The sequence below is a fragment of the Mirounga angustirostris genome, unplaced genomic scaffold (genome assembly GCF_029215605.1).
Source record: "Mirounga angustirostris isolate CCGP_5_RB_7025 unplaced genomic scaffold, mMirAng1.0.hap1 SCAF_10, whole genome shotgun sequence".
NCBI classification, from domain to species: Eukaryota; Metazoa; Chordata; class Mammalia; order Carnivora; family Phocidae; genus Mirounga; species Mirounga angustirostris.
In genome coordinates, this window is record NW_026991718.1 from 108,628,123 (window position 1) to 108,653,672 (window position 25,550).

At 47.4% G+C, this 25,550-nt stretch overlaps 2 protein-coding genes across 10 annotated transcripts in view; one reads left to right on the forward strand and one right to left on the reverse strand.

Moving 5' to 3' along the window:
- Positions 1-13,749, forward strand: part of RNF24 (ring finger protein 24) — a 91,884-nt gene extending 78,135 nt beyond the window's left edge. For all 5 annotated transcript variants that reach the window (XM_045885447.3, XM_064572868.1, XM_064572869.1 and 2 more), the window contains 2 exons: positions 6,700-6,779; positions 7,686-13,749. In XM_045885447.3, coding sequence (XP_045741403.1) covers positions 6,700-6,779; positions 7,686-7,824 — 219 coding nt within the window. In that variant the 3' untranslated portion in view covers positions 7,825-13,749. The remainder of the gene's footprint in view (positions 1-6,699; positions 6,780-7,685) is intronic.
- PANK2 (pantothenate kinase 2) overlaps positions 7,077-25,550 on the reverse strand; it is a 35,915-nt gene continuing 17,441 nt past the window's right edge. For 3 of the 5 annotated variants that reach the window (XM_045885441.3, XM_064572863.1, XM_064572865.1), the window contains exons 3-7: positions 24,709-24,962; positions 23,271-23,447; positions 21,524-21,647; positions 19,770-19,895; positions 12,016-16,673 (exon numbers count right to left, since the gene is read on the reverse strand). In XM_045885441.3, coding sequence (XP_045741397.2) covers positions 16,623-16,673; positions 19,770-19,895; positions 21,524-21,647; positions 23,271-23,447; positions 24,709-24,962 — 732 coding nt within the window. In that variant the 3' untranslated portion in view covers positions 12,016-16,622. Of the gene's footprint in view, positions 8,144-12,015; positions 16,674-19,769; positions 19,896-21,523; positions 21,648-23,270; positions 23,448-24,708; positions 24,963-25,550 lie in introns of those variants that run through there. The other 2 variants (XR_010405791.1, XR_010405792.1) reach the window with 2 other exon arrangements.

The window sequence follows — 25,550 nt, forward strand, 5'->3', positions numbered from 1 at the left end:
GTCTCTTCTGCTCTAACTCGTGGAAGAGATGCAGAAAGCTGCCAGGGAAAGGCGCCAGAGAACAAAAGCCCCCAAAACTGATTCCCACTGAGCCCATCCCCTACCACAGGGGCGCAGGGCACCTCCTCCCAAACAGGGTTGCCTGAGTAACAGCACGGCAGGCCCCTCCCACAGAAGATAGGCTGGGAAAACAAGAGGCCAGCAACCCTAAGGTCCCAAGAAAACAGGTGCATCTTGCTTGGGTTCTGGTCAATAATTTGGACTCTATACATTCCCTCAAACACCCATCAAGAGAATGACTTGAAGGAGGAGCCCCCAAAACAGGAAAGACTCAGAGATTATGACTTATGCTGCAGATTTACAAATGGATGCAGATATAACCAAGATGTCGGATATGGAATTCAGGCTAGCAATTGTGAAGACAATGGCTAGAATGGAGAAATCAACTAATGGCAACATAGAGTCTCTAAGGGCAGAAATAAAAGGTGAATTGACAGAACTTAAAAATGCTATCAATGAGATCCAATCCAATATAGATAATCTGACAGCTAGGGTAACTGAGGCAGAAGAGAGAATAAGCGACCTGGAAGACAATATAATAGATAAAAAGGGAAAAGAGGAGGCCAGGGAAAAACAACTCAGAATCCATGAAAATAGAATCAGAGAAATAAGTGACACCATGAAGCGTTCCAATGTCAGAATAATTAGAATCCCGGAGGGAGTGGGGAGAGAGGACTAGAAGATGTATTTGAGCAAATCGTAGCTGAGAACTTCCCTAATCTGGGGAATGAAACAAACATTCGAGTCCTAGAGGCAGAGAGGACCCCTCCTAAGATCAAGGAAAACAGGCCAACACCCCGGCATGTAATAGTAAAACTTGCAAATCTTAGAACCAAGGAAACCATCTTAAGGGCAGTTAGGGGCAAGAGATTCCTTACGTACAGAGGGAGGAACATCAGAATAACATCAGACCTATCCACAGAGACCTGGTAAGCCAGAAAGGCCTGGCAAGACATATTCAGGGTACTAAATGAGAAGAACATGCAGCCAAGAATACTTTATCCAGCAAGGCTTTCATTTAGAATGGATGGAGAGATGCAGAGCTTCCACGACCGGCAGAAGCTGAAAGAATATGTGACCACTAAGCCGGCCCTGCAAGAAATATTAAGGGGGGGTTCTATAAAAGGAGAAAGACCCCAAGAGTGATATACAACAGAAATTTACAGGGACAATCTATAAAAACAACATCTTCACAGGCAACATGATGACAATTCATATCTTTCAATAATCACTCTCAACGTGAATGGCCTAAACGCTCCCATAAAATGGCACAGGGTTGCAAATTGGATAAAAAGACAGGACCCATCCATATGCTGTCTACAAGAGACTCATTTTGAACCTAAAGATATATCCAGACTGAAAGTGAAGGGATGGAGATCCATCTTCCATGCCAGCAGACCTCAAAAGAAAGCTGGGGTAGCAATTCTTATATCAGACAGATTAGATTTTAAACTAAAGTCTGTAATAAGAGACACAGAAGGACACTATATCATTCTTAAAGGGTCTATCCAACAAGAAGATCTAACAATTGTAAATATCTATGCCCCCAACATGGGAGCAGCCATCTATATAAGCCAACTGTTAACCAAAATAAAGAGTCCTATTGATAACAATACGTTAATTGTAGGAGACCTCAATACTCCACTCTCAACAATGAACAGATCATCTAAGCAGAAAATCAACAAGGAAACGAGCTTTGAATGATACATTGGACCGGATGGACCTCATAGATATTTACAGAACATTCCACCCTAAAACAACAGAATACTCATTCTTCTCGAGCGCACATGGAACTTTCTCCAGAATAGACCATATACTGGGTCACAAATCAGGTCTCAACCAATACCAAAAGATTGAGATTATTCCCTGCATATTCTCAGACCACAGTACTCTAAAACTGGAACTCAATCACAAGAAAAAATTTGGCAGAAATTCAAACACTTGGAAGCTAAAGACCACTCTGCTCAAGAATGTTTGGGTCAACCAAGAAATCAAAGAAGAACTTAAACAATTCATGGAAATCAATGAGAATGAAAACACATCGGTCCACAACCTATGGGATACTGCAAAGGCGGTCCTAAGGGGGAAATACATAGCCATCCAAGCCTCACTCAAAAAAATAGAAAAATCCCGAATTCACCAACTAACTCTACACCTTTAAAGAACTAGAGAAAAAGGAACAAATGATGCCTAAGCCACGCATTAGAAGAGAAATAATTAAAATTAGAGCAGAAATCAATGAATTAGAAACCAGAAACACAGTAGATCAGATCAATGAAACTAGAAGTTGGTTCTTTGAAAGAATTAATAAGATTGATAAACCACTGGCCAGACTTATCCAAAAGAAACGAGAAAGGACCCAAATTAATAAAATTATGAATGAAAGGGGAGAGATCACGACTAACACCAAGGAAATAGAAACAATTATTAGAAATTGTTATCAACAACTATATGCCAATAAACTGAGCAATCTGGATGAAATGGAGGCCTTCCTGGAAACCTATAAGCTGCCAAGACTGAAACAGGAAGAAATGGGCAACCTGAATAGGCCAATAACCAGTAACGAGATTGAAGCAGTGATCAAAAACCTCCCAAAAAACAAGAGTCCAGGGCCTGATGGATTCCCTGGGGAATTCTACCAAACATTCAAAGAAGAAATAATACCTATTCTACTGAAGCTGTTTCAAAAAACAGAAACAGAAGGAAAACTTCCAAACTCATTCTATGAGGCCAGCATTACCTTAATCCCCAAACCAGGCAAAGACCCCATCAAAAAGGAGAATTTCAGACCGATATCCCTGATGAATATGGATTCCAAAATCAACAAAATCCTAGCTAATAGGATCCAACAATATATTAAAAGGATCATCCACCACGACCAAGTGGGATTTATCCCCGGGATGCAAGTGTGGTTCAATATTCTCAAATCAATCAATGTGATAGAACACATTAATAAGAGGAGGGAGAAGAACCATATGGTCCTCTCAATTGATGCAGAAAAAGCATTTGACAAAATACAACATCCTTTCCCGTTTAAAACTTTCCAGAGTATAGGGATAGAGGGAACATTCCTCAAGTTCATAAAATCCATCTATGAAAAACCCACAGCAAATATCATCCTCAATGGGGAAAAGCTGAGAGCCTTTCTCTTAAGATCAGGAACACGTCAAGGGTGCCCACTCTCACCACTGTTGTTCAACGTAGTACTAGAAGTCCTAGCAACAGCAATCAGACAACAAAAAGAAATAAAAGGTATTCAAATTGGCAAAGAAGTCGTCAAACTCTCTTTTCGCAGACGACATGATACTTTATGTGGAAAACCCAAAAGACTCCACCCCCAAATTACTAGAACTCATCCAGCAATTCAGTAATGTGGCAGGATACGAAATCAGTTGCTTTCTTATACACTAACAACGCAACTGTAGAAAGAGAAATTAGAGAAACGATTCCATTTACAATAGCACTGAAAACCATAAGATACCTCGGAATAAACCTAACCAAAGAGGTAAAGGATCTATATTCTAGGAACTACAGAACACTCATGAAAGAAATTGAAGAGGACACAAAAAGATGGGAAAATATTCCATGCTCATGGATCGGAAGAATAAACATTGTTAAAATGTCTATGCTACCCAGAGCAATCTATACCTTCAATGCCATCCCGATCAAAATTCCAATGACATTTTTCAAAGTGCTGGAACAAACAATCCTCAAATTTGTATGGAATCAGAAAAGACCCCGAATCGCCAAGGAAATGTTGAAAAAGAAAAAGCTGGGGGCATCACGTTGCCCGATTTCAAGCTATATTACAAAGCTGTGATCACCAAGACAGCATGGTACTGGCACAAAAACAGACATATAGACCAATGGAACAGAATAGAGAACCCAGATATGGACCCTCAACTCTATGGCCAAATAATCTTTGACAAAGCAGGAAAAAACATGCAATGGAAAAAAGACAGTCTCTTCAATAAATGGTGCTGGGAAAATTGGACAGCCACATGCAGAAGAATGAAACTCGACCATTCTCTAATACCATTCACAAAGATAAACTCAAAGTGGATGAAAGACCTCAATGTGAGACAAGAATCCATCAAAATCCTAGAGGAGAACATAGGCAGTAACCTCTGACATCGCCCACAGCAACGTCTTTCAAGATACATCTCCAAACGCTAGTGAAACAAAAGCAAAAATGAACTTTTGGGACTTCATCAAGATAAAAAGCTTCTGCACAGCAAAGGAAACAGTCAACAAAACAAAGAGGCAACCCACAGAATGGGAGACGATATTTGCAAATGACACTATAGATAAAGGGCTGGTATCCAAAATCTATAAAGAACTTCTCAAACTCAACACCCAAAAAAACAAATAAGTCAAAAAGTGGGCAGAAGATATGAAAAGACACTTCTCTGAAGAAGACATACAAATGGCTAACAGACACATGAAAAAATGTTCATCATCATTAGCCATCAGGGAAATCCAAATCAAAACCGCACTGAGATACCACCTTACACCAGTTAGAATGGCAAAAATGGACAGGGAGAGAAACAACAAATGTTGGAGAGGTTGTGGAGAAAGGGGAGCCCTCTTACACTGTTGGTGGGAATGCAAGTTGGTACAGCCACTTTGGAAAACAGTGTGGAGGTTCCTCAAAAATTTAAAAATAGAGCTACCCTATGACCCAGCAATTGCACTCCTGGGTATTTACCCCAAAGACACAGATGTAGTGAAAAGAAGGGCCATATGCACCCCAATGTTCATAGCAGCAATGTCCGCAATAGCCAAACCATGGAAAGAGCCGAGATGCCCTTCAACGGATGAATGGATAAAGAAGATGTGGTCCATATATACAATGGAATATTACTCAGCCATCAGAAAAGATGAATACCCAACTTTTACATCAACATGGATGGGACCGGAGGAGATTATGCTAAGTGAAATAAGTCAAGCAGAGAATTTCTGTCAATTATCATATGGTTTCACTTATTTGTGGAACATAAGGAATAACATGGAGGACACTAGGAGAAGGAAGAGAAAAATGGGGGGGGGGAATTGGAGGGGGAGACGAACCATGAGAGACTATGGACCTGAGAAACAAACAGGGTTTTAGAGGGGAGGGGGGAGGGGGGATCGGTTAGCCCGGTGATGGGTATTAAGGAGGGCACGTACTGCATGGAGCACTGGGTGTTATACGAAAACAATGAATTGTGGATCACTACATCAAAAACTAATGATGTATTGTATGGTGACTAACATAATAAAATTTAAAAAAAAAAAGTGTTCCCATCATGAAATGTAAACATAAATAAAAACAACTAGTATTGGTAGACTGCCTTACTGCCGCCTCAGCCCTGCCCCTCGTCTGAACTGATGACAGTGGGGCAGGTAGTGTCCCCACTTTACAGATGAAGAAACAGAACTTGAGAGGCATCATGATGGCAGAGGTCCCACAGCTAGTGGGTGTCTGAGCCAAGGCTAACTGTCCTGCCTTCTCCCCTGCTGTCTCCACAGTAATGCTGAACCTAAGACAATTACCCATTTTCCTCCTCCTCCTGTGAGGATCCTGTCTGTTGTATATACAAGCCCGAGAGCTTCCCAGAGAAGGGTGCTGGAAAACCAACATTCACAGCACTGGCCACGGGGCACCAAGAGCCACGTGTCCTGTCACATAACCTAAGAAGACTGGGTTACATATTACAGGCAACAGGGAGGTCATGTCAATGGGATGGACAAGAAGTGGTGATGGTTGAACCAGGATCCCTGGAGATGGACAGGGAAGCAAGCAGGGAGAAGTTCAACCTTTGGGCAGGAGACAAGTAGTACAGCAGCACATCAGTGCAATGGACCTGGGTCCCCAGCCAGGCCTGGCTACTCACCAAGGTGGTTATGGCTCTGAGCCTCTGTTTTCCCATCTGTAAAGTGGGTATATGCAATGATACTTGATGTCCCTGGGCACTAGTATGTGCCCAAGAAGTAGTGGTTGGAACCCAGCATCTGGCTGTGAAGAAGGCCTCTTTCCAGGCCGTGGAGCGTAGCCACCGGTCAAAGAGTGATCCTAGCCCCATCTGTATATTTTCATAAGTTTAACTTCAGTGACTCTTGAATAACTCTATATATGACAAAGACACTGACAGGACAGTGCCAAAGCGAGGGGCCCCAGGAACTAAAAAAAAAGCATGTTACTGCAGGCTGAGCCATGGTTTATAGTTTCTACATTATGAAAAACCAAAGACCACCAGGGCCTGCCCCAGAGCATGAGGCATCCCCCTTAGGGGCTGTGCTGCTGAACAGGCATTCCCTGGGAAAGTCAGCCCCTCACCAACCACAGGAAAATTGCATTATATTCAGCCTGTCTACTGAGATAAACCTAAGTGAGACTCTCTGATGCACTGAAGTAAAGGAAGCTGCTTTTTGCGGTCTATTCCTGTCTGCCCTCCATCTTGAAGACATGTGACAGGAAGAGCAGGAGACTCCTCTTCAGAAGACTTGGTCCATTCCAGCCTGTTTCTTTCACTTAAGGAGTCATGGGACCTTGTAAGTCCCTTCAAATGACTGGCCTCAGGGGTCTGCACTTGACTTTGGGGCCTACGAGAGAGTACTTAGCAGACACTTTGCCTCATCTGTGAATTTGTCTTTCAGCTCTGTGCAGTGTGTCTAGAAGACTTCAAGCCTCGAGATGAGTTGGGCATTTGTCCATGTAAGCATGCCTTCCACAGAAAGTGAGTATTGGTGTGGAATTATTTAAAGGGACCTGAGTTTGAGGCATATCAAGCAACTCGTGGGCTTGGGGCAGTGCCAGACAAGCTTGACAGCTTTATGATTGGTATATAACGCAGAAAGCAGAACGTACCCTAAGGGTGAGGGGTGTGTGTGTGTGTACACGTGACATTTAGGAGGGATCAGGGTGGTGGAATATGACCACCAGGCAGGACTTCAGGCAGACGGCCAGATAAGCCCACACCTCCTTAGAGCCCAGGCTATAAACAGCTACTTAACTGAAACTTTCCAATGAGCGCTTCTATTTTTTTTTTTAATTTATTTGACAGAGGGAGACACAGCGAGAGAGGGAACACAGCAGGGGGAGGGGGAGAGGGAGAAGCAGGCTTCCCGCTGAGCAGGGAGCCCGATATGGGGCTCGATCCCAGGACCCTGGGATCATGACCTGAGCCGAAGGCAGACGCTTAATGACTGAGCCACGCAGGCACCCCTCAATGAGAGCTTCTATTCCTAAAAACTTACTTTAATCAAAACCATCATTATTTTAAATCAAAATAAAGTATGAATGTAAATGGTAGAGTGAGGCCATCTGCCATGCAGACATAGTAGTATTCCCTCTTCTCTGACAATTTTGTGTTTTTATTTCTATTAAAAACTTTTGTTTCTTCTTCTTCCCACCACCATCCTCAGTGTACTTCATTAACACGTCATGGATAATTTGAGGATATAGCATGCTGACTGTGGTTTCTTAGTATCCCCTTTTGGAGGAGCTGCTGGTGGAGCTGTTTGGGACCAGAGTGTTCACACAGGCCCCTGGCTACGAGGGACAGCAGTGTTCAATGAGGCCTGTGGGCAGGAGGCGCCACAAGCATGGGACTGACTTCCTCCTGTGTTGTCTTGCTTTGCAGGTGCCTTATTAAGTGGCTGGAGGTTCGGAAGGTGTGTCCGCTGTGCAACATGCCAGTTCTGCAGCTCGCGCAGCTGCACAGTAAGCAGGACCGTGGACCCCCACAGGGGCCCCTGCCCGGGGCAGAGAACATTGTATAGCTCCCCCAAGGATCAAACTGCTGCGGGATCCGACGTCCACGTGGAGCCAGGAGGAACACAAGCGGTCTCTGTGTTGGCTGCTCTACCGGGGGCACCAGCTGCCACTTCCTTTGCCTCATGAAGAACTCGGGCCAGCTAAGCTGGAAACCCAGACTTCTGGGTCTTGTGACAACCAAAGCACGCTGCCACTACCCCATGCCAAGAGAAGAGGAGTGGATGACAGATGAGCCTTCCGGTTATGTTCAAGAAATTTCATGAGGGTCTCTTGCTGATGCCATCACTCTGTCTCCCAGATACTTATCTCCGTATCAAGGTGAATCTTTATCAAGCAGAAGGGAAGATAAACAGAACTGTTAGAGAAGGGAACTGAGGGCAGGTCTTTAAAGCCCCCCCCGCCCCCCACCCTGTGGACAGATGAGCTTCTATGCAGACGGTGCATGCCTTTGCAGCAGCAGACCCTCCCGGCAGCCCGAGCCAAGTAAAACCAGCCGTTACCTCAGCTGAAGCACGACTGCTTGCCAGTGATTGGTGAGGCAGTGCCAGCAAGGCTTTTCACAGTATGTTCCTTTGGTAAGGTCATCTTGGAACCCAAGGGCTTTGGTTACCACAGAGCAGCAGTGCCCCTTGCCACCCCTTCTCCCTCAAGTTCACGACACTTGCTTATCATATCATCTAAAAACATTAGATGCGCTTGGAAAGGCCTGGTCAGAAGCCATTTCCTCTTATTTACCCCCTGACTCCCCAGTGAGGCCCGGCCAAGCTGCCCATCAGGAGCCTGAGCCAGGGGCGGGCCTCTGAGCCCATGCTGTTCCTGTGTGACCCACGGGACCTCAGGGTGCTGCCCGCACCCCCGCGTGCACTGTGCTTCCAGCACAGCTGCTAGTCTCAGCCCACTGCCTTGGTAAGGAGCTGCTGTGAGCCCCTCAGATGGCTCCCAAGGGGGGCTCCTTCCTGGGAACGGCCAGTCCTCCAGGCCCCGCTGAGATGAGAGGATGCTGACCCCTTCCTCTCCCCCCTCCTTCCCTGTTCTCTTCCCTCTGACCCTGTTTCTACTTAAGAGAAAATGCCTGTCGTTGACGTTTTAACAATTTAAAGCATCTCAAATAAGATCCTTATGTAATTATGTAATTCTGAAGCCGGGGATCCACTTGAAATTGTAAGTAGTGTCAGGAAGCCACTGCAGGGCTCTTCACCCGCTGGTGTGTGCCTCACTCTTCAGACTTAAGTAACTGAAAATGTCTTTATAGGAGAGAAATGCATGCTGCTCTTTAGCTCTTCTGTCCAACTTTTCTAGAAATGACGCCATCCATTTGGGTTCATGAATACTGTACAAATTAGCTATCTGAAGTGGCTTTGGGTCAGATAGAAAGTTCTTTTCCACAGCCCTCCTTCTGTCATAGGGTGGACTCCTTGTCAACAGCTCTGCCTCATTCCACAGGTGTGAGGGGGACAGTTTCTCATTGGAAATGTGGTCCGCATGGAGAGCGGATGGAGGAAGCTTTGCCACTCTGTTCACAGCATGTCTCCAGGGATTTTTTTCTGGAATCTAGCCTCTACCATCTTAGAATGGGAGAGGGAACCTGTCCTTGGCTCAGGTGGCTGAGGCCAGAGGAGGAGGAAAATTCCCACTAGCCGAGGAAGGTGCTGGGCAGAATCCAGCTTGGAAAATTACACATCCAGTTGGTCAGAATTGGCTGTTTCCTCCGTGTGACCTATTCATGGCACGCCAACTGGCTGCTGCTTAAACAGGGCAAGGAAGTGTGGGATATTTTTATATGAAAGCCTTAGCCTGTTGGGCATCCTTGAAAAGGACTTTTCGTGCATTCCTCCTCTCGTCGTTTCTGCGTTCTGTATCGGTAGCACAGTGGAGCGGAATGCTGCAAAGCACCCCGTTTACAGTGAAAGGTTTCCAGTGACCAGTGTCAGAAGCAAGCCTGGACTAGCCTCATTAGTGGCCAACACCCACCATTTCCCATGGAGTGGCCTTGGGACAAATCTCACCTTGTCATTGCGGGGTTCAAACAGGAAAGAGAATTTTTCCCCTCAGAGGAATTCTCGTGCTCTAAACCGCAAATGATTTCAGCTCACAGCTTCAAGCAGGATTCTAACTGATCAGCTGCGGCGTTTTTCTGTCCCTGTGCGTCAGTATGAGGAGACCAACCCCACAAGTCCCTGTATGGGCAGGGAGGTAGAGGAGTTCGTTTCCTGTATTACAGGAAGCGCAGGTTGACAGGGTGGGTGCGTAGCTCCGGCCGTTAGAGGAAAGCTCAAGAATGCTGTGCGCTCTCCACCGGGCTCCAACCCGCACGAGGTACCGCCAACGTGACCTCGACACCCGTGAGTGCAGAGGGCTTGGTAAACACAGCTCTTCTGCCAGGGTGGGGCTGGGCAGGGGGCGGGAAACGTGTTCCCTCTGCTCGAGCTCCTCTCATTTCTTGGCTCCTGTCTCACTGCAGCTTGGCCAGGGCCACGCACAGTAGTTCCTGCGACTCTCAGCAACACACCCTGAATGGACTTGCTCCCCGCGTCCAGGTCCTCCTCCAGCACTCTCTGCTGTGCTGCCGTGCCTGCCCGCGGCCTGCGCTTCACTCACATCTTCCTTGAATTCTGGTTAAAACAGCTTTCTGTGGACAAGGTTACATCTCCATCTGGAGCCTTTTTAAAGAATGAGTTAAGGATCCCCTAATAATCTTGGCACAGGCTTATACCTTAGAGTGAGGCCACTTTGGCCACATCTGTCTTTTGTTGGTGAGTTGGTGGTGACCTTTTGTTAATCTGTAGACACACAGGGTCTTTGGTCTGTCTGCTTTGGGGCCACTGGCTGGTGACATGGCGGTTTTTTACTTTCTCTTAATGTGTCTTAAGCAGCTCAAAGATTGGATGTTATTTGTATGCTGTGGGTTCAAAGAACGTAACTCAGCCCCAACTGAACTCCATGGGTGGCTGCATCATTATCTAGTTACTGCTAGGGTTACAGCTGACTACAGCTGGCTTTAGAAGCAGGAAACAGGGAACAAAACCAGCCTGACTTGATTCCTGAATGAGTAGGCATAAGATACTGTCCTCTGCTGCTTTCCTTTGCCAAAGTGTGATTTGGTTGGGCCTGTCCCTAGCAGGTAAGGTCCTTCTAGTCTGTGCCCACCGAGGCAGGGAAAGGACAAGAACAAAATGGCCAGATGGGAGCAGATGGCCCATGGGAAGTCTGGCGGGGGAAGAATACAGGGAACATCCCATCATTGCCAGTTAGCTTGTTCTTGACGTCTTGACAAATGCAGATCCTTTTCCCCAGTGCCAAGTCCCTTGGGCCCATCAGAAGAATGATTTGCCCCTTTCCACAGCCCCACTTCAAAGCCTGTCACCTCCATGGCCTGGTCCTGCTCTGCTAAGCTATTCTGAACAACTGTAGTAATTTTCTGAAAGGCTGAGAATTACAAAATGAATACAGGGAGGCATCCCTAGAGCTCTGGACAGAAAAAGTGCTCAGAGTGATTTGAAATCACCCCTTGCCATTCACCAGCCATGTGTCTTTATGCAACTTAGCCTCTCAAAGCTCGTTCCCTTATCTACCACCTAAGAACCGTAGTAACATCTTTGCTGGTTCTTGTGCGGACCAGCCACGTCCAAAGCCTGGTGGGCAGTAGACCTGGGGTCATGGAAGCTCCTGATTATAGGCAGCATCATTATGCAGGTAACGTGGGGCTCCTGTGTAGTCCAGGTAAGCAACAAAACCTCAGCAGGAGCCTCCTGAGGGACAGGGGCTCCCCCTGGGGTCTGGGTTTGCCTGGGTCCCTTCCTTTGCCTCATGATCTTCCCTAGTCACTTCCATGTAGCTTTGCCCATTGTGCTCCCTGAGTGCTATTCCTTAAGTTTTTGAGTAGGTAATCCCTTCGTGTAGTTCAAGTCTTCCTTGCATTCCTGACCTGGCAAGGCCAACTTTATCAGCCCTTGAACTCCCACTCTTAGTTTGTTCCAGGTAGATCCTTCCAGAGACCATTTATGCATACACAGATAAATACGCACGTGTATGTATACACGTGTGCTTGTGTGTCTACATAATTTTTTTTTTTTTTTTAACTTATACCAGACAAGTATATCCAAGGAGCATTCCTATTCATGGGGGAAGAGCCATCCCAGAAGGCAGAGTATCTGTAAAAGGGGAGCCCATAATTGAGGGATGTCTTTGCAGTCACATTCCTTTTTGAATAAGGCATTATTTTTTTATTGATTGCAGCATACTGGAATTCTAGTTTTCCATACAAAGCAGAAACAGCAATCCCTCCGTGGCCCTTACCACACAGATGCTCAGATAATATGCAAGCACAACCAGTTTCCAGACTGTCTTTCTGGCCTGTGATGGACACTGAAGAGCAGGTTCTGCTCTGTTGCTGACAGCAGCAATGCAGGCCTCTGGTCCAGGTCCAGCAGCCTTTGCAGGGCCTGGACAAGCTGCCCCCGCCCCCACCAAACCCCATCTGACGGGGTGATGTCTGGCTACAACTGCCATGATTTCTTAGGCGAGCTCCTGTGTTTCTTGAGGCAGGGATTTGAGAAGCAGCAGCAACTGAAGCCTGAGGCAGCCTTGGCGGGTGGGGGGCGATGTCTCAGATGATGCTAAGCAGGTAGATGGGCCGTCTCCTCCAAATTAACCATAGATACACACACTTCAGTGTCTGCGCTCTGCTCCCTTTCCCACCCCACTTTATGCACACATTAAAAAGAAAATGCTTCCCACAGAATCTTCTCCATTTGACAATAGAAATTACTCCACCAGTCATCTTTTCTTTAAAGAAAAAAAAAAGTCTTAAGTCCATTTTTGCCCCTGCAGGAGATATAGTTGCTTCCTCCAGGCAGCTCTGCGGGGAGGGGCGTGGACTCCTGCCTCGGTCCTTGCCAACTTCCCTGGCGTCCTGCCTTCCCTTGGATTAAAAGTGCAGCTTGGGCCCCTAACCTGAAACTTGAAAGGAATTGTATGTGAAAAGCCACTTTCTGTTACTTGAGTATCTCGTTCTGGGTTAGAATGTCTTCCGCATTGGCCATTACGAATTTTAAGTAAAAGAGATGAACGTGTCTCAATTCACAATGTCTAAATTCTGGTGAAATCTGCAGTTCAAATCTATCTTTAGTAGATAAGATGAACGGAAGATCCCATATGCCATGGAATGTGCTTCCGTTTGAGTGAGAACAACAGGAGAAAAACGGGGCTCATACAGTTTGTTCCCCTTTAGAGCCCAACTTGTTGCAAGATGCAAATAGTTTTGTTCCACTTCTAGACCAAGCATCGCACCCTTGGCTTACCAATCTAGTGCTCACTTTTGTGGCTCTCGGGTCAGGGAGAACACCCACCCTGCTTCAGGGACATGGACCTCGAATGTGGTCCCCACCAGTGTCAAGGGACCTGTCTGTAGTTTGATGAAGCTCCTCTCCACTCGCTGTGCCAGTACAAGCCTGGGGGACCTGTGTCTAGGGCCAGCTGCACTGTCCTTCCATGTGCCCCTTCCCTCGCAGGCCCTGCCAGAGCAGGCAGGGCCAAGATTAGGGAAGTCTCTCCTGGTGAGGGCCTGGTCTTCCAAGAGTGTTCCTGATACTGTCGTCTCTGCGTTTCTTGACATCATTGCCAGGAATGGGGTAGTTTAAATCCTGTAGTTTATTTAGCCCCCTGGGTTTTCTTCACTAGATCTTGTATAACTCCCTCAAAAAAAAGGTTTATGAAATGCTGAGCCTCAGGTTTCATAGACATGTTTGTACACTAAGAATTCTGCAGCAGAATATTTTTAAACATTCGCAGTTTTTTGTAAGCTATATTTTTGTATATTTAATTGCTATTTTAAAATTTTAATGCATTTTGGGCTAATTACTCCTGTTTTAAAAACAAAACATGCATGTAATTGAAGTAAACAAATGTAAATAAAAAAGGTTTTGAAAATACTGTCTGTTGAGTATGCACCCTGTCATTCAGAGGGGCCTGAGGTCACCTACACCCCACTTCAGCCTGTGTAGCAAGAGTTGCAAAGCCAAGGTGAGTGGCTCTGATCAAAGTGAGCTGGTCACCAGCAACATGGGACTGTGATGAAGGCGAGCTTTCAGCCTGCACCCTCCCGTGGGGGGGGGGGGGGGTGCGGGGTCAAGGGTGAAGGCTGGAGCACCAGGGCACAGTGAGGCTGGACACACCAGCGGTCTCACCGATGCGCAGCCCTGGTGTGCCTGGCGGGGGCGGGACCGAGGTGGGGGAACTAGCCCCACCCCACCCCTCTAGCTACACCTCAGGCTTGGAAATACCACCTATTCCCTTAGAAGGAAAAAACCTCTCTTGATCCAAAGTCACCCTGTGGCGACTGCCATTTCTCCTCACCACCCCTCACTGGGACCCCTGCAGCTCAGCTCTGGCCCCACAGCTTGGAGGAAAAGCGCTCCCCTCAAGGCTATCCGGACCCGCCACACATGGGCACCGCGGCCCAAACCTCCTCTGAAGGCAGGTGCCGGGGAACCCCTCCCCCTCTGCGGCCTGGGCCCAGCCCCGCCGGCCCTCGCTGGGCCACCTCTCTGCAGCCTTCTCCTTCTCTGCCCACCTTGTAACGGTTGTTCTCCCTCTACCTTCACACTCACGAACTCCCACCCAGACACACAGCCCTCCCGGGCCTGGAATCTCCCATTAAGATAGCTGCCTTTTTGGTCTCAATCACACAGTCCCAAACCAAGCCTCCCCAACAAGCCTGGATCCCCTCACCGGGACTCCCGCCCCCCTCGCCAGCCTCCACGCGCCAGCCCTCGGCCCTCGGCGCCTTCCTCGCCCATCTTGGTTTGGGCCACCCCTCCCCCCCGACACACACTGCCGGGGGGGGGGGGGGGGAGCCCCTCGGGCCCCCTCGCGACGGGCCGGCCAGGACAGGACCGGGGCACCTGGAGAGGGGAGTTTACTTACACGCACCTCACAAGCCGGAGGGAGTGAAGTGGCCGGAAACTGGGATCAGGCTCGGGACGAGACTGTGCAGGGATGGCCTTAGGGACACTCCGCGGCGACAGGGGAAGGCGGCAGGGGCTGGGAGGGGCCGGGCTGCCGCTGCGTCCTCTGAGGAGCGGCAGCGCGCCGGGCAGGAGCCGCCAGAACTGACGACGAGGCCAGGCGATGCCCGTTCGACTCAGGAACTCGCGGCTGACGCACCAGGCTACCGTCCCGGAGGGGAGCAAGCGGAGAGGCCCGGGCCCCAAGGGGCCCCGGAAGCACGACTGTGCAGCCGCAAGTGGGTAGTGACGCTGTCTCTGGAGGCCGTGGGGAACGCGTCTGAGGGCCCCGAGCGCCACGAGGGCTGGCAGCAGCAGAGAAGCCGATCGCCACCCAGGGGCCACCAGTCCCATCCCCGCAGCGTCCCTCCAGCCCTTCCGCCTGCGCCAGGCTGGCAGCACCCACAAGCCACAGGCGCCCAACTGCGTGAAGGGGCGGGACGTGCCCTGGGAAACGGCGCTCGGGCCCCGCAGGCCGCCGCCGAGCTCGGCTGCTACGCGCCTCTGCTGCCCCCACGCGGCCAACACAAGGGGTGCCGAGGGATCCGACCCTCCTCCCTCGGCGACCCTGGGAACCTTCCCTCCAGGTTCCCCCCCTGCCCAGGCGCCAAGGAGGCTGGGGTTTCCTTCTGGTTCAAAGGCTGATTTTATACAGACCCTTCATCGCCTTCAACAGAGATGCAGATACAAAAATACACAAAATAAAACGCTGCTCTATCTCCAAGGGGAAGAGTTTTTTAAATTATTCTGCACAGCAGAAAAAAACGTTCTAAGTCAATCTACCAAGACTCCATCTTAAAACCTGACTCTAATCATGCTACCTTTTGAGCCTGCACGTGCAGCTCTCACGCAGTCCTACCGAGCCAGGCTGCCTGGCAATTTCTGGCAATTTCAGACCCCAAGTGGGAGGGGAAGGCAGAAGTACCCCACCCTGCTCCCCATGAGTTAAATCAGTGGACTTCAATTCCTCACTTTCTACCAGCCCGAAACAACCAAATTCTCGATTCCCTGAAAAGATGTCAATTCAAGAGGCCCCTTCTGTCTGGTTTTAGTCTTCCAGGTGGTGTTTTTTCTACTAGCTTAACTCACTTAAGACCAAATTACCTCCCAGCCCCCATCCCCACCCCCCAGGAAATTCTGCCCAGGGTAAACTAAGCCCCATCTTTCCAAACAGACCTTCTCAGGACTTGCAGTGTAGAGTAACCTGGAACTGCCCTTCCGAAAGTTGCTTAATTGCCAAAGTTACAAATACAGAATTACTCTGCCCAATCAAGTTTGCAGATCCTTGAAATAAAACATGTTTTTCAGTATGTTCACACAAAAGGCTAAATGCACACCACAGTTAATGCACAGATGATGATCTCCAAGGCCATATTGACAACATTGTGATTAGGTTACAACATACAGTGCTTGCCTTACATCTAGCAAGTTCAACAGGACACAAAACCACAGTCAGCTGAACACAGAACAGCTCCCCTGAAGTGGCTCCAGTAAGTGACACTGAATTTTAAAAATACATGGCAGGTTAACAAAGCTATACTGAAGAGCAACTTCAACACAGCAGAAGATCCTCACTGCCATGGACATGGTCCACTTTTTTACATATGTATCTTTCCTTACTGGTTACTAGTTTAGACTGAATTTTTAAGGATTTATCTTGATGACTTAGAAAAATACACTTGTCCTTTCTTGCTTTGATTCGGGTAGTACACAATCATAAAATTGAGTAAGTCTCTTAAAAAACAAAAGTTCACAGAGCCCATTGTGGAATGTTCCAGGAACCCCTCCCCAGGTAACGATCAGGGGATCTTCAACAGCTCAAGGAGTGCTCCAACGGCTCCAAAATAACCCTGAAAAAAAAGTACACCAAAAATGAGAGCAATTTTCCTTAGACTTATTTAAATTACCATAAATGATCACTAGTATTAAAGCCAACAGTGAGGGCCCTTAATTCCTGACACCCATTCCTTGAGCACCCATTTTGCTGAGCCCAAGGCCAGCCTGGGAGCAGAGAAGCTCTGAGGGCTCCCAGGCTGGGGAGGAGGGCTGGATGTCCAAGACACCCCAGCAGGTCAGCATGTGAGACCAAAGCCCGCGGTGAGGGCTGCAGGAGCTAGGGGCCCACGGCGGCCCGGTGACCTCCGTAGGAGCCCATGGCGGGGCTGTCTCCTGCAGAAGGACGAGGGGAGAAGCAGCAGAGGCCCGGAGCCTCGCCAGACAACTAAGGAATGAAGGGAGGATGGGACGCGAAGTGCAACAGAGCAGGGAGGGCTCGGGGCCGGTCACAGAGGGGGAGGGCCTAACCGAGCTGGGGATGGAAGGGAGAATGGGAAGAGGGTGGAATGGATTCAAGACCTGCCTGAAGAAGGGGAAGAGGGCAGCAGGGAGGTTTAGGTCTTTCCCTTGCATCTGGCGACCGCGCCCCTGAGAACGGGGACACACGAGCAAGAGACTGTGCGAGGCCGCCCACGGCAGCCAAGTGGCCGTAGCCAGGCAGTAACTGGATGCCCTGGATCCGGAACAAAGCAGCAGTCAGGGCAGCACGGGCAGAGGCGGGGAGCAGAGTGGACAAGAGTGCCCCGATGCGACATGAAGAGGGCGGCACAGATGGAAAAGCACCATGGCAAGGAAGGACAGGACAGAAGAGCCCGCAGGGAGGGCAGAGGCATGGAAAAGACAAGCAGCAGCTGAAGGAAGACAATGTTGGACCATCTCCAGAAGTAAGTAAAGTCAAAGTTAAATACAACCAAGAACCAAGACCTTAAAACCCAAAACCAGAAAAGAAAAGCAAAAGAAGGGGACTGAATGTAACAAAATGAGACAAAACCCGCGCGGGTAGAAAGAGCGGGCCAGCAGGACTCAGAGCAGAGGGCAACCCTCCAGCGCTCTAGAACCCATCAAGATCTCCAAGGGACGATGAATCAAGCACTCTCGGAAAGAGAGACATGACCGGAAAAAGGGAAGTGGGAAGATCCTGAAAGACCTGCCCCCGGACTGAGAAGAAGGTGCTAATAAGAGTCTCCATGGTAAGTCGGGAAGGTCCAGCCCGGTGCCCCAGGCAAACCGCTCCAAGAAAAGTGCCACACACGGCAGGAGCTGAAGCGTCTCCTCTCGCTGCTCCCCGGCCTTAAAAACAGGCAGCCGCACGATGTGTGCGACGCGAGGTGGCCGGCAACCGCACGGGCCGCCGGCTGAACGGGAGGGGGGACGGCCGGGCGACGGGCTCGCGGGTCCACCGTCACGGCTGGCACGCCGCCCTTTTCCGCGGCGTCCCGAGCAGCAAAAGGAGAGAGGAAGTTAACCGTCACACGAGCTGCCCTGAGGACCCGGCACCCAGGAGGGGGCGGTTGTTACAAGCTACCGGACGCGAAGACGAGAGCGGGGACGCAGGCCGAGAAAGGCCGACGGCCACCCGTCCCGTCCGCGTCCGCCGCCGAGTGGTCACACGGCCCGCGGCAGCGAGCGGGAGCCCAGGGCGGCCAAGCGCGCGAGCGCAGCGGCCGACGCTCGAGGCCGGGGGGGCCCGGGAGGCCGGGGGGAGGGGGCCGGGAGGCCGGGAGGCCGGGGCGCCCCGGCAAGCGGGGAAGCAGGGCCCGCCGAGAGTCGGGCGGAAGCTGAAGGCCGCCGGCAGGGAGGCCGACAAGATGTCCACCGCGACTCCACAGAAAGTGCTCAAATCCTAACTGTTACGGTGTGAAGATGAAACCAAAGTTACCCGAGGAAGTGAGTCTCGGCGTTCCACCGGGAAAAGGTTTCCCAGAGGCAGAAATGGAGCGGGAGGAAAGTTCTACTGCGATGTGACGGGAGAGAGGGTTTCTTTTCATTCTAACGTAAAGCAAAATAAAACCGGTCAAAGATGACAAGAGGTAAGATAAAGAAGAAACGTAATGATAACTGGGTACCGGCTGATTAATAAGATTAAAAGTAAAAAAAGCTTCGAGGCTCCAACCTACAAGGAGCAGCACGGGGGCGGAGAGCCAGAGCCGGCGCTCACACGGCGCAAGCCTGAGGCGGACGCGGCCTTCCACGTCAGGTGTATTCAGTCAAGAACTGTTTAATAAAGTCAAAGCTAAAATATTAGATGACTACACTTTAAGCTTTTTGACAAGGGGAACTTGTGTACTTTGAATTTTAACTAGGAACTTAAGCCACTTAAAAAGGAAAAAGAGCAACTTTTGAAGGGAAGCCGCCGCCTGGGCAGCACTTCAGATCATGTTCTGTCAAGTCCGGTAAATACTACTGTCAAAGTAAATGCGCACAAACAATTCTGAAAAATGTTCATGATAACACTATTTAAAATCCAACAACACTGGAAATAGTTCAACTACCCCACAACCAAGGGGACAGAAGAGAGGTCCCCCTCCTCAGCTATGGTTCTATTTCTTCCCCAAGTTGGAAAAACAGTAAGGCACTTTCCCATATAGGGTATCAGGTACAGCGATTCAGTGATTCTCTTCCATTTGGTCATTTCTAGCCTGTCTAGGTGTTAGTTCTTATAACAGTGTGGTTCTAACCTTGGAATATATTTTTGTTTGTTTTTAGAACATACATCTTAAATAAGTGGCACATGAACTGTATCAACACATAAAAACTGACATCAAAATGAAAAAAGCAGAACCCAGAGTAAATGCATTTACAAAATAAGTGTAATGGGAAAAATATAAAGGATGGTTCAGAAAAGAACATAACCTTAGAAATACAGGTGTTCATCAAGATTTCTTTCAAATTGCTGAAGCTCACAATTAAATTAACCAAAAATTTCTCTTGCATTAAATCAGGTAAGAAATAGCTCTTGAACATTACAATCAAAGTTAAACCCCGTATCATATTTTCACAAAAAAATAAGAACTGCAGTCCACTTCAACATTTACGTCAAGTTCCAACGCAGTGGGAATTGCATGCCCTTTACGTTTGTTAACATTATCACAAGAAATAAGTCCGCTTACCTCGTGTTCCGAAAAAAGTGCTTTCAACTGCCCCTTGGACCAATAATCCAAAGCATATGCCAAAAGCCGCATGGCGATCGTATTAATTCTCAAGAAATTTCCAACAAATACCACCTGGTTAATGTTCTGAGCACATCAAAAAAAGGCAATTAGTTTTCATCTTAACTTCTGTTCTCTCGTAAAAGCTACCCCAAACAGAGCACCATGTGCATGGTTTTTAGCAGCAACTTGACTGCTGAGCAAAAAATAAAAAAAGTATTTACATCTCATCCAGTTGGTCCAAGGCTACTTAAATTTGAACCCAGATAACTCTGGACCTACCCACTTCAAACCATGCCAGAAAATGTCACAAGAGAAAACAAATTAGGAAAACCATTTGTATTAAATATGACAAACAGTAACTGCTATTAAAGTAAAAGTTTTATACAGAAAAGTAAAAAAAAAAAAAGACCCCAATTCAAAGAAGGAAAGTGACACAAACAAGCAAATTATACAAGAAATATAATAGGAAAAAATTGAACCCCCAACAGCAGTCAAAGAAAGGAGCATTTTAAACCTATTAAAAGCAGAACTGAAATTCCACCCCCAACAATGAGCCAAGTTATGGTAACACTGATCCACTCATTCAGTGCTACAGAGATCTGTATCAGTACAACCCTTGTGAAAAGCGCCTTGGCAATACCTACCAAGACTCCCAAGCACGGTCATATTCTTTAGAGGAGAAACCTCACTCCAGAGTAAGTCCCTTATCAGGAATAAAATGCAACCAAAGAAAAGCTTCACACTTAAAAAATGCCTTCCTGCAGAGCGATCAGTGCCAAGCAACCAAATGCCCAGCTCCATGTGATTTATGATATAAAAACAAATCAAATATACAGCAGTGAAATTTTAAGTATTTAGGTAAAAAATATAACATGGTATGTACACCCACACCAACTAACCGATCTTAAAATACGTACGTACAGGAAGAGGAACATGCAATAAAGGAAACAGTAACTTTAACATATCCGAATGAAGAATGTTTTTAATTACTTGATGCTGATACAGTATCTTTTTAATTAAAAACGAGACAGGCTTTCTGTACCTTTCAAAGTCTCCTTCTGAAGCCACATGCCTACATCCTCTCTTGCACAGAGTAACTGTAAACACAACTGTGTGAGCGGGGACACGCGGCAGAGCCGCACCCTCCGGGCCCCCCGGGAAGGCCGCTCTCGGTGCTTTCATAGCCCTGTACAATGCTGCTTGACCCGAATGCTACAAGGCAGCACTGTAAAGAAGCTGAAAGCACAAAGACAGCTCAGCGTTGGCGGGGAGGGCGGGCACTCCTGGGCCGCCGGGACTCCTCCAGCTTCAGCGGCTTCCTCCAGAGGCCTTCCCAGCACTGCAGGGCTCCGCGGGGAGCACGGGACCTCTGGCCAGCTGCTATCCGTCACCGCCACCCCCAGTCCCTGTCACCCGGAGTTCTGCCTGCTTTCCTGCCTTCCTACTTTCTCCCCGAAGGATGTACTTTTACTTCTAGATAGTGGCAATATTTATCTTCACTGAGGGGGAGGGGGGAGGAAAAAAAAAAAAAAAACATCAGTGAAGAGGAGTCTACATCTGAAGAGCTTTAACTTCCCCAATGAAAAGAACTCCACCCCGCACAACTACACTGAGGCACCGTCCAGACAAGACAGACGTCGTACACCAGGCGAGGCCCCTTAGTACGTTCTGTATTTTCCTCAGAGCATCTAAAGAAATCCACGTCCCCTTACTTCATTCAGGGCACACATTCTTGCTATTGAGCCAATGTTGTTGGTGATGGTGATCAGTGTTGCTCTGGCGAGGTCCTCTTTACTGACTGCCTCTCGCTTCTCCTTGCTCATCATGTTTCCAAAGCTGTGAAGGGAAAGAAAATACCCAGCAGCTGAACCAAAGGCAACACAGCCCAACAGAACTTAAATGTTACTCTACTAAGATAAATGTGACATTGTTCAAATCTTCAAACTTTTTATTACAAAATAACAGAGCATCTGCTCAAAGAGAAACAACTCGGAAGAAAGCCCTCAAGCGTTCTGAATAAGCAAATGCCTTTCCCGGCAGCTTCTACTGAAATCTAGCTTTGATAATAGATCTCCACACATCCAGTTAGGATCTCATCAGATCCACTCTAAGGCACCACTGCTCCTTCTGCAGCCAGGGACAATTCCAGAAAGACACCTCTACTGGCAATTCAATCCCAAGTGCACAGCCACTCGGCTCGGCTGAACGGCCACAGTCTGTCTGGGAAACCGCTCCGTCAGAGCAGAGCAAAAGCGCAGACAGTGGAGTCCCAGAGTAAACTCCTTAAGAGTTTCAGATTTCCCTAGAAGATAAAGTACTTCCAAGTACCTGACCAGCAGAACTGCTACATTAATAACTGTGAGCAGAACACAAACCCGATCAGAAATGGAAAGGATTAATAATGCACAAATGCCGCAAACTCAGAATGTGGCATCGACAGCATTTACAAAGTCCCTGAAATTAGTCTGCAAGCATGTATATGTGTGGTCCTTTTTCTATGATTAAAAAATCACAGAAAACAACTCTTTTTCTAAACAATCCGGAAATGAAATTTAAAAAACAATCCCCGAGGTGCCTGGGTGGCTCAGTCGGTTGAGCATCTGCCTTCGGCTCATCAGCTCGTGATCTTGGGGTCCTGGGATCGCCCTGAGTTAGGCTCTCTGCTCAGCGGGGAGTCTGCTTCTCCCTCTTCCTCCCCCCCCCCACCCCGCTCATTCACGCTCTCTTTCTCAAATGAATAAAATCTTAAAAATAAAAAAAATTCCCTTTACAATAGCATCAAAGAGAAAATACTGAGAAATATATTTAACGAAAGAAGTATAACAACTGTACACTGAAAACCACTACCATAAAACATAGGTAAAAGAAAAGCAAAACTCTAAATAAATGGAAAGACATTATATCTTAGATCAGAACACTTGATGATGTGAAGATGGCAACACTCCCCAACGTGAGCTACAAATCCAACGCAACTCCTGTCAGAATCCCAGCGGCCTTTTTGCAGCCACTGACAAGGTTATCCTAAAATTCACCTGGAGATTCAAAGTACTGATCCATGCTACCACATGGATGAACCTTGAAAACATGCTAAGTGGAAAGAAGCCAGTCACCAAAATCTCATATTATAGGACACCATTTATATGAAGTGTCCAGAATAGGCAAATTTATAAAGACAGAAAATATATTAGTATTTACCAAGGACCAAGGTGGGGAAATGAGGAATGACAGCTAATGGACAGAAGGTTTCTTTCTGGGATAATGAAAATGTACTGAAATCACATTATGGTGAGGACTCCACAATTTGGTAAATATACTAAAAACCACTAAATTTTACACTTTAAACAGGTGACTTTATAGTATGTAAATTATAGCTCAATAAAAGCTGTTTAAAAGGAAAAAGATACACCCAGTACTTAATATCTTATTCCCATTTTTCTTAGAACACACACACCCCCTTACCTTGATGCCACAGCCCAGCCCGGCAGTCCAAACCTCTCATAGTCCCCTCCATAAATGTCTCGAACTAGTTTATCCACTTTGGTGCTATCTCCACGAGACGCCATTTCAAGAGCTTCTTCAAAAGTGGTACAGCCCGTAAGAAGACAGCAGAGACCAAAAAAAGTTCCTCCTCCAAGACTGATTAAAAACAAACAACACAGTATTACAACATTTTAAAAAATAAGAACAGGAAGGTAATATTTATGAACCCAAAACCACATTCATATATCAACCCACTCTTGCCCCAACCTAATCACGCAGACGCCTCTGGCAGGCAAGCCTGTGGAAAGATAAAAAACAAGGTACCTGATATATACCTTGATAGATGCATATTCACATGAGCCAACAAGCGAAATGGCAAAACACGGGGCCCACGCCCCCGGCCCCACCCCCCGGCCCCCACGGCCCCAGTACAGTCTGAGCATCTGCTGAGTGTGAGGAGCCTGAGGTGCAGATCCGCCGGCCACACCCAGGCCATGCTAGCACCTCCCTCCCTCTGTCTCTCCAAACTCTGGTCACCCTGGCTCATCAGCAACCCCACCCCACAAAGAACTCCTCCATTAATGTGTTTCTCCCCCCAAATTACTCATCTCATTTTTTAATTCACACCTGTTAAAAAAAACCTGGTCTATCCCAATCCCCAGCTCCTTGTTCTGCCGCAAGTGATCCCTAATCCTTAAACCACAACACATTCATTCTTGCCTGCCACCCCTCCTTCCTTTTCAGCCTGCCCTCCCCCACTCAGTTTTCTGTTGCTCAGTACCTCACCTTCCAGATCTCAGACCATCCCGTGGGTGGGTGGGTACATGTGCGCACACACGCCTGCCTGTATAAAATCTAGGCCAGGGGCGCCTGGGTGGCTCAGTTGGTGAAGCATCTGCCTTTGGCTAAGGTCATGATCCTGAGATTGAGCCCCACACTGGGCTCCCTGCTCAGCCGGGAGTCTGCTTGTCTCTCTCTCTCCTCTGGCCCTCCCCACCGCTCATTCTTTCCCTCAAATAAATAAAATCTTTAAAAATAAAAAAAATCTAGGCCGGTTTCAAAGCTGGGATCTTGCCTTGCCTTCTCCTTAGAGATGCTACCTAGTAGCTTTAACTTTGTGGTGTATGCACATCATACACTACCTAAGGGTAGGGACTAGGGTTTCAATGAGTCTGACAATGAGATATTTTACAGAACTATGAAAATGAAATCCTGAGCAATACAGATTAAAGGAAAGTAGGTCATGATACCAGAATTTTCAAAGAGAAACTATTTGTTTGCCTAATCCCAGAAAAAAATGTTTTTCACATAATTTAAACAGATCCTTAAAAGTATACTTATATGCAATACCTGAAAACTCACTTTTAACCCATTAGGATATCAAGAATAAATAATAATCTTTATATAAAAGACCTACCTGGTACCCGTGACCCGCTTGTAATTATCTTTGGAATATACTGCTAAAATGCTAACCCCAGAGCCAATGTTCACCAGAAGCAGAGGGTATGGATTTTTCAAATCAAACGGTAACTTCTGACATTTTTCAGCATCAGCAGGGTTTTCAAAGTAATAGCACTGTGACCGTCCATTGAATCCAACTGAGTCAATGTATAAAATTCCTTTTACTAAACAATCTAGTTCATCAAGTTTGCAAAGCTGAAGGTCACCTATCTGTAATGAAATAAAAATGTATTCAGACTTAACAGGCTAAACAAATAAAAATTCCACTTAATAAGGCACTCCTCTCCATTCAACAAAGCACAGAAATGCTCACAGATGTGGATTATTTATGCATGATTCACAGAACAGACCTGGACACAACACATCGGGACAGACTGACGAGACAGACCCAACTCCACCCCACCTACAAACCGCCTTCATAGCCAGAAACTTATGCTGAGACCCAAGCAGAGAACGAGAGATCTACGCTCAGGGACTGGGAGTCAGGAGCCAGGTGAGATCACAGCCCGATCAGAAAGCTGACTCCAAGAAATTCAAGTGTCTCAAACACCTGGTGACACGTGGCAGGAGCCACAGGGACTCTAACGTCTCCCTTCCGAAAGACCATCTTCAAGACTATGAAGCAGTACCAAGGCAGGACACACTTTATTATTAATAAGCAGACATCAGAGGGCTGAAAAGTGTCCAAGTAGAAGGCAAGATTTTTTCACTATCTAAACCAATTACAGCCCCTGAAGGATGGGAAGATTTTAGCAGTTTCAAAACTTACAACTTCATTCCATTTAAATAATAAAGGAA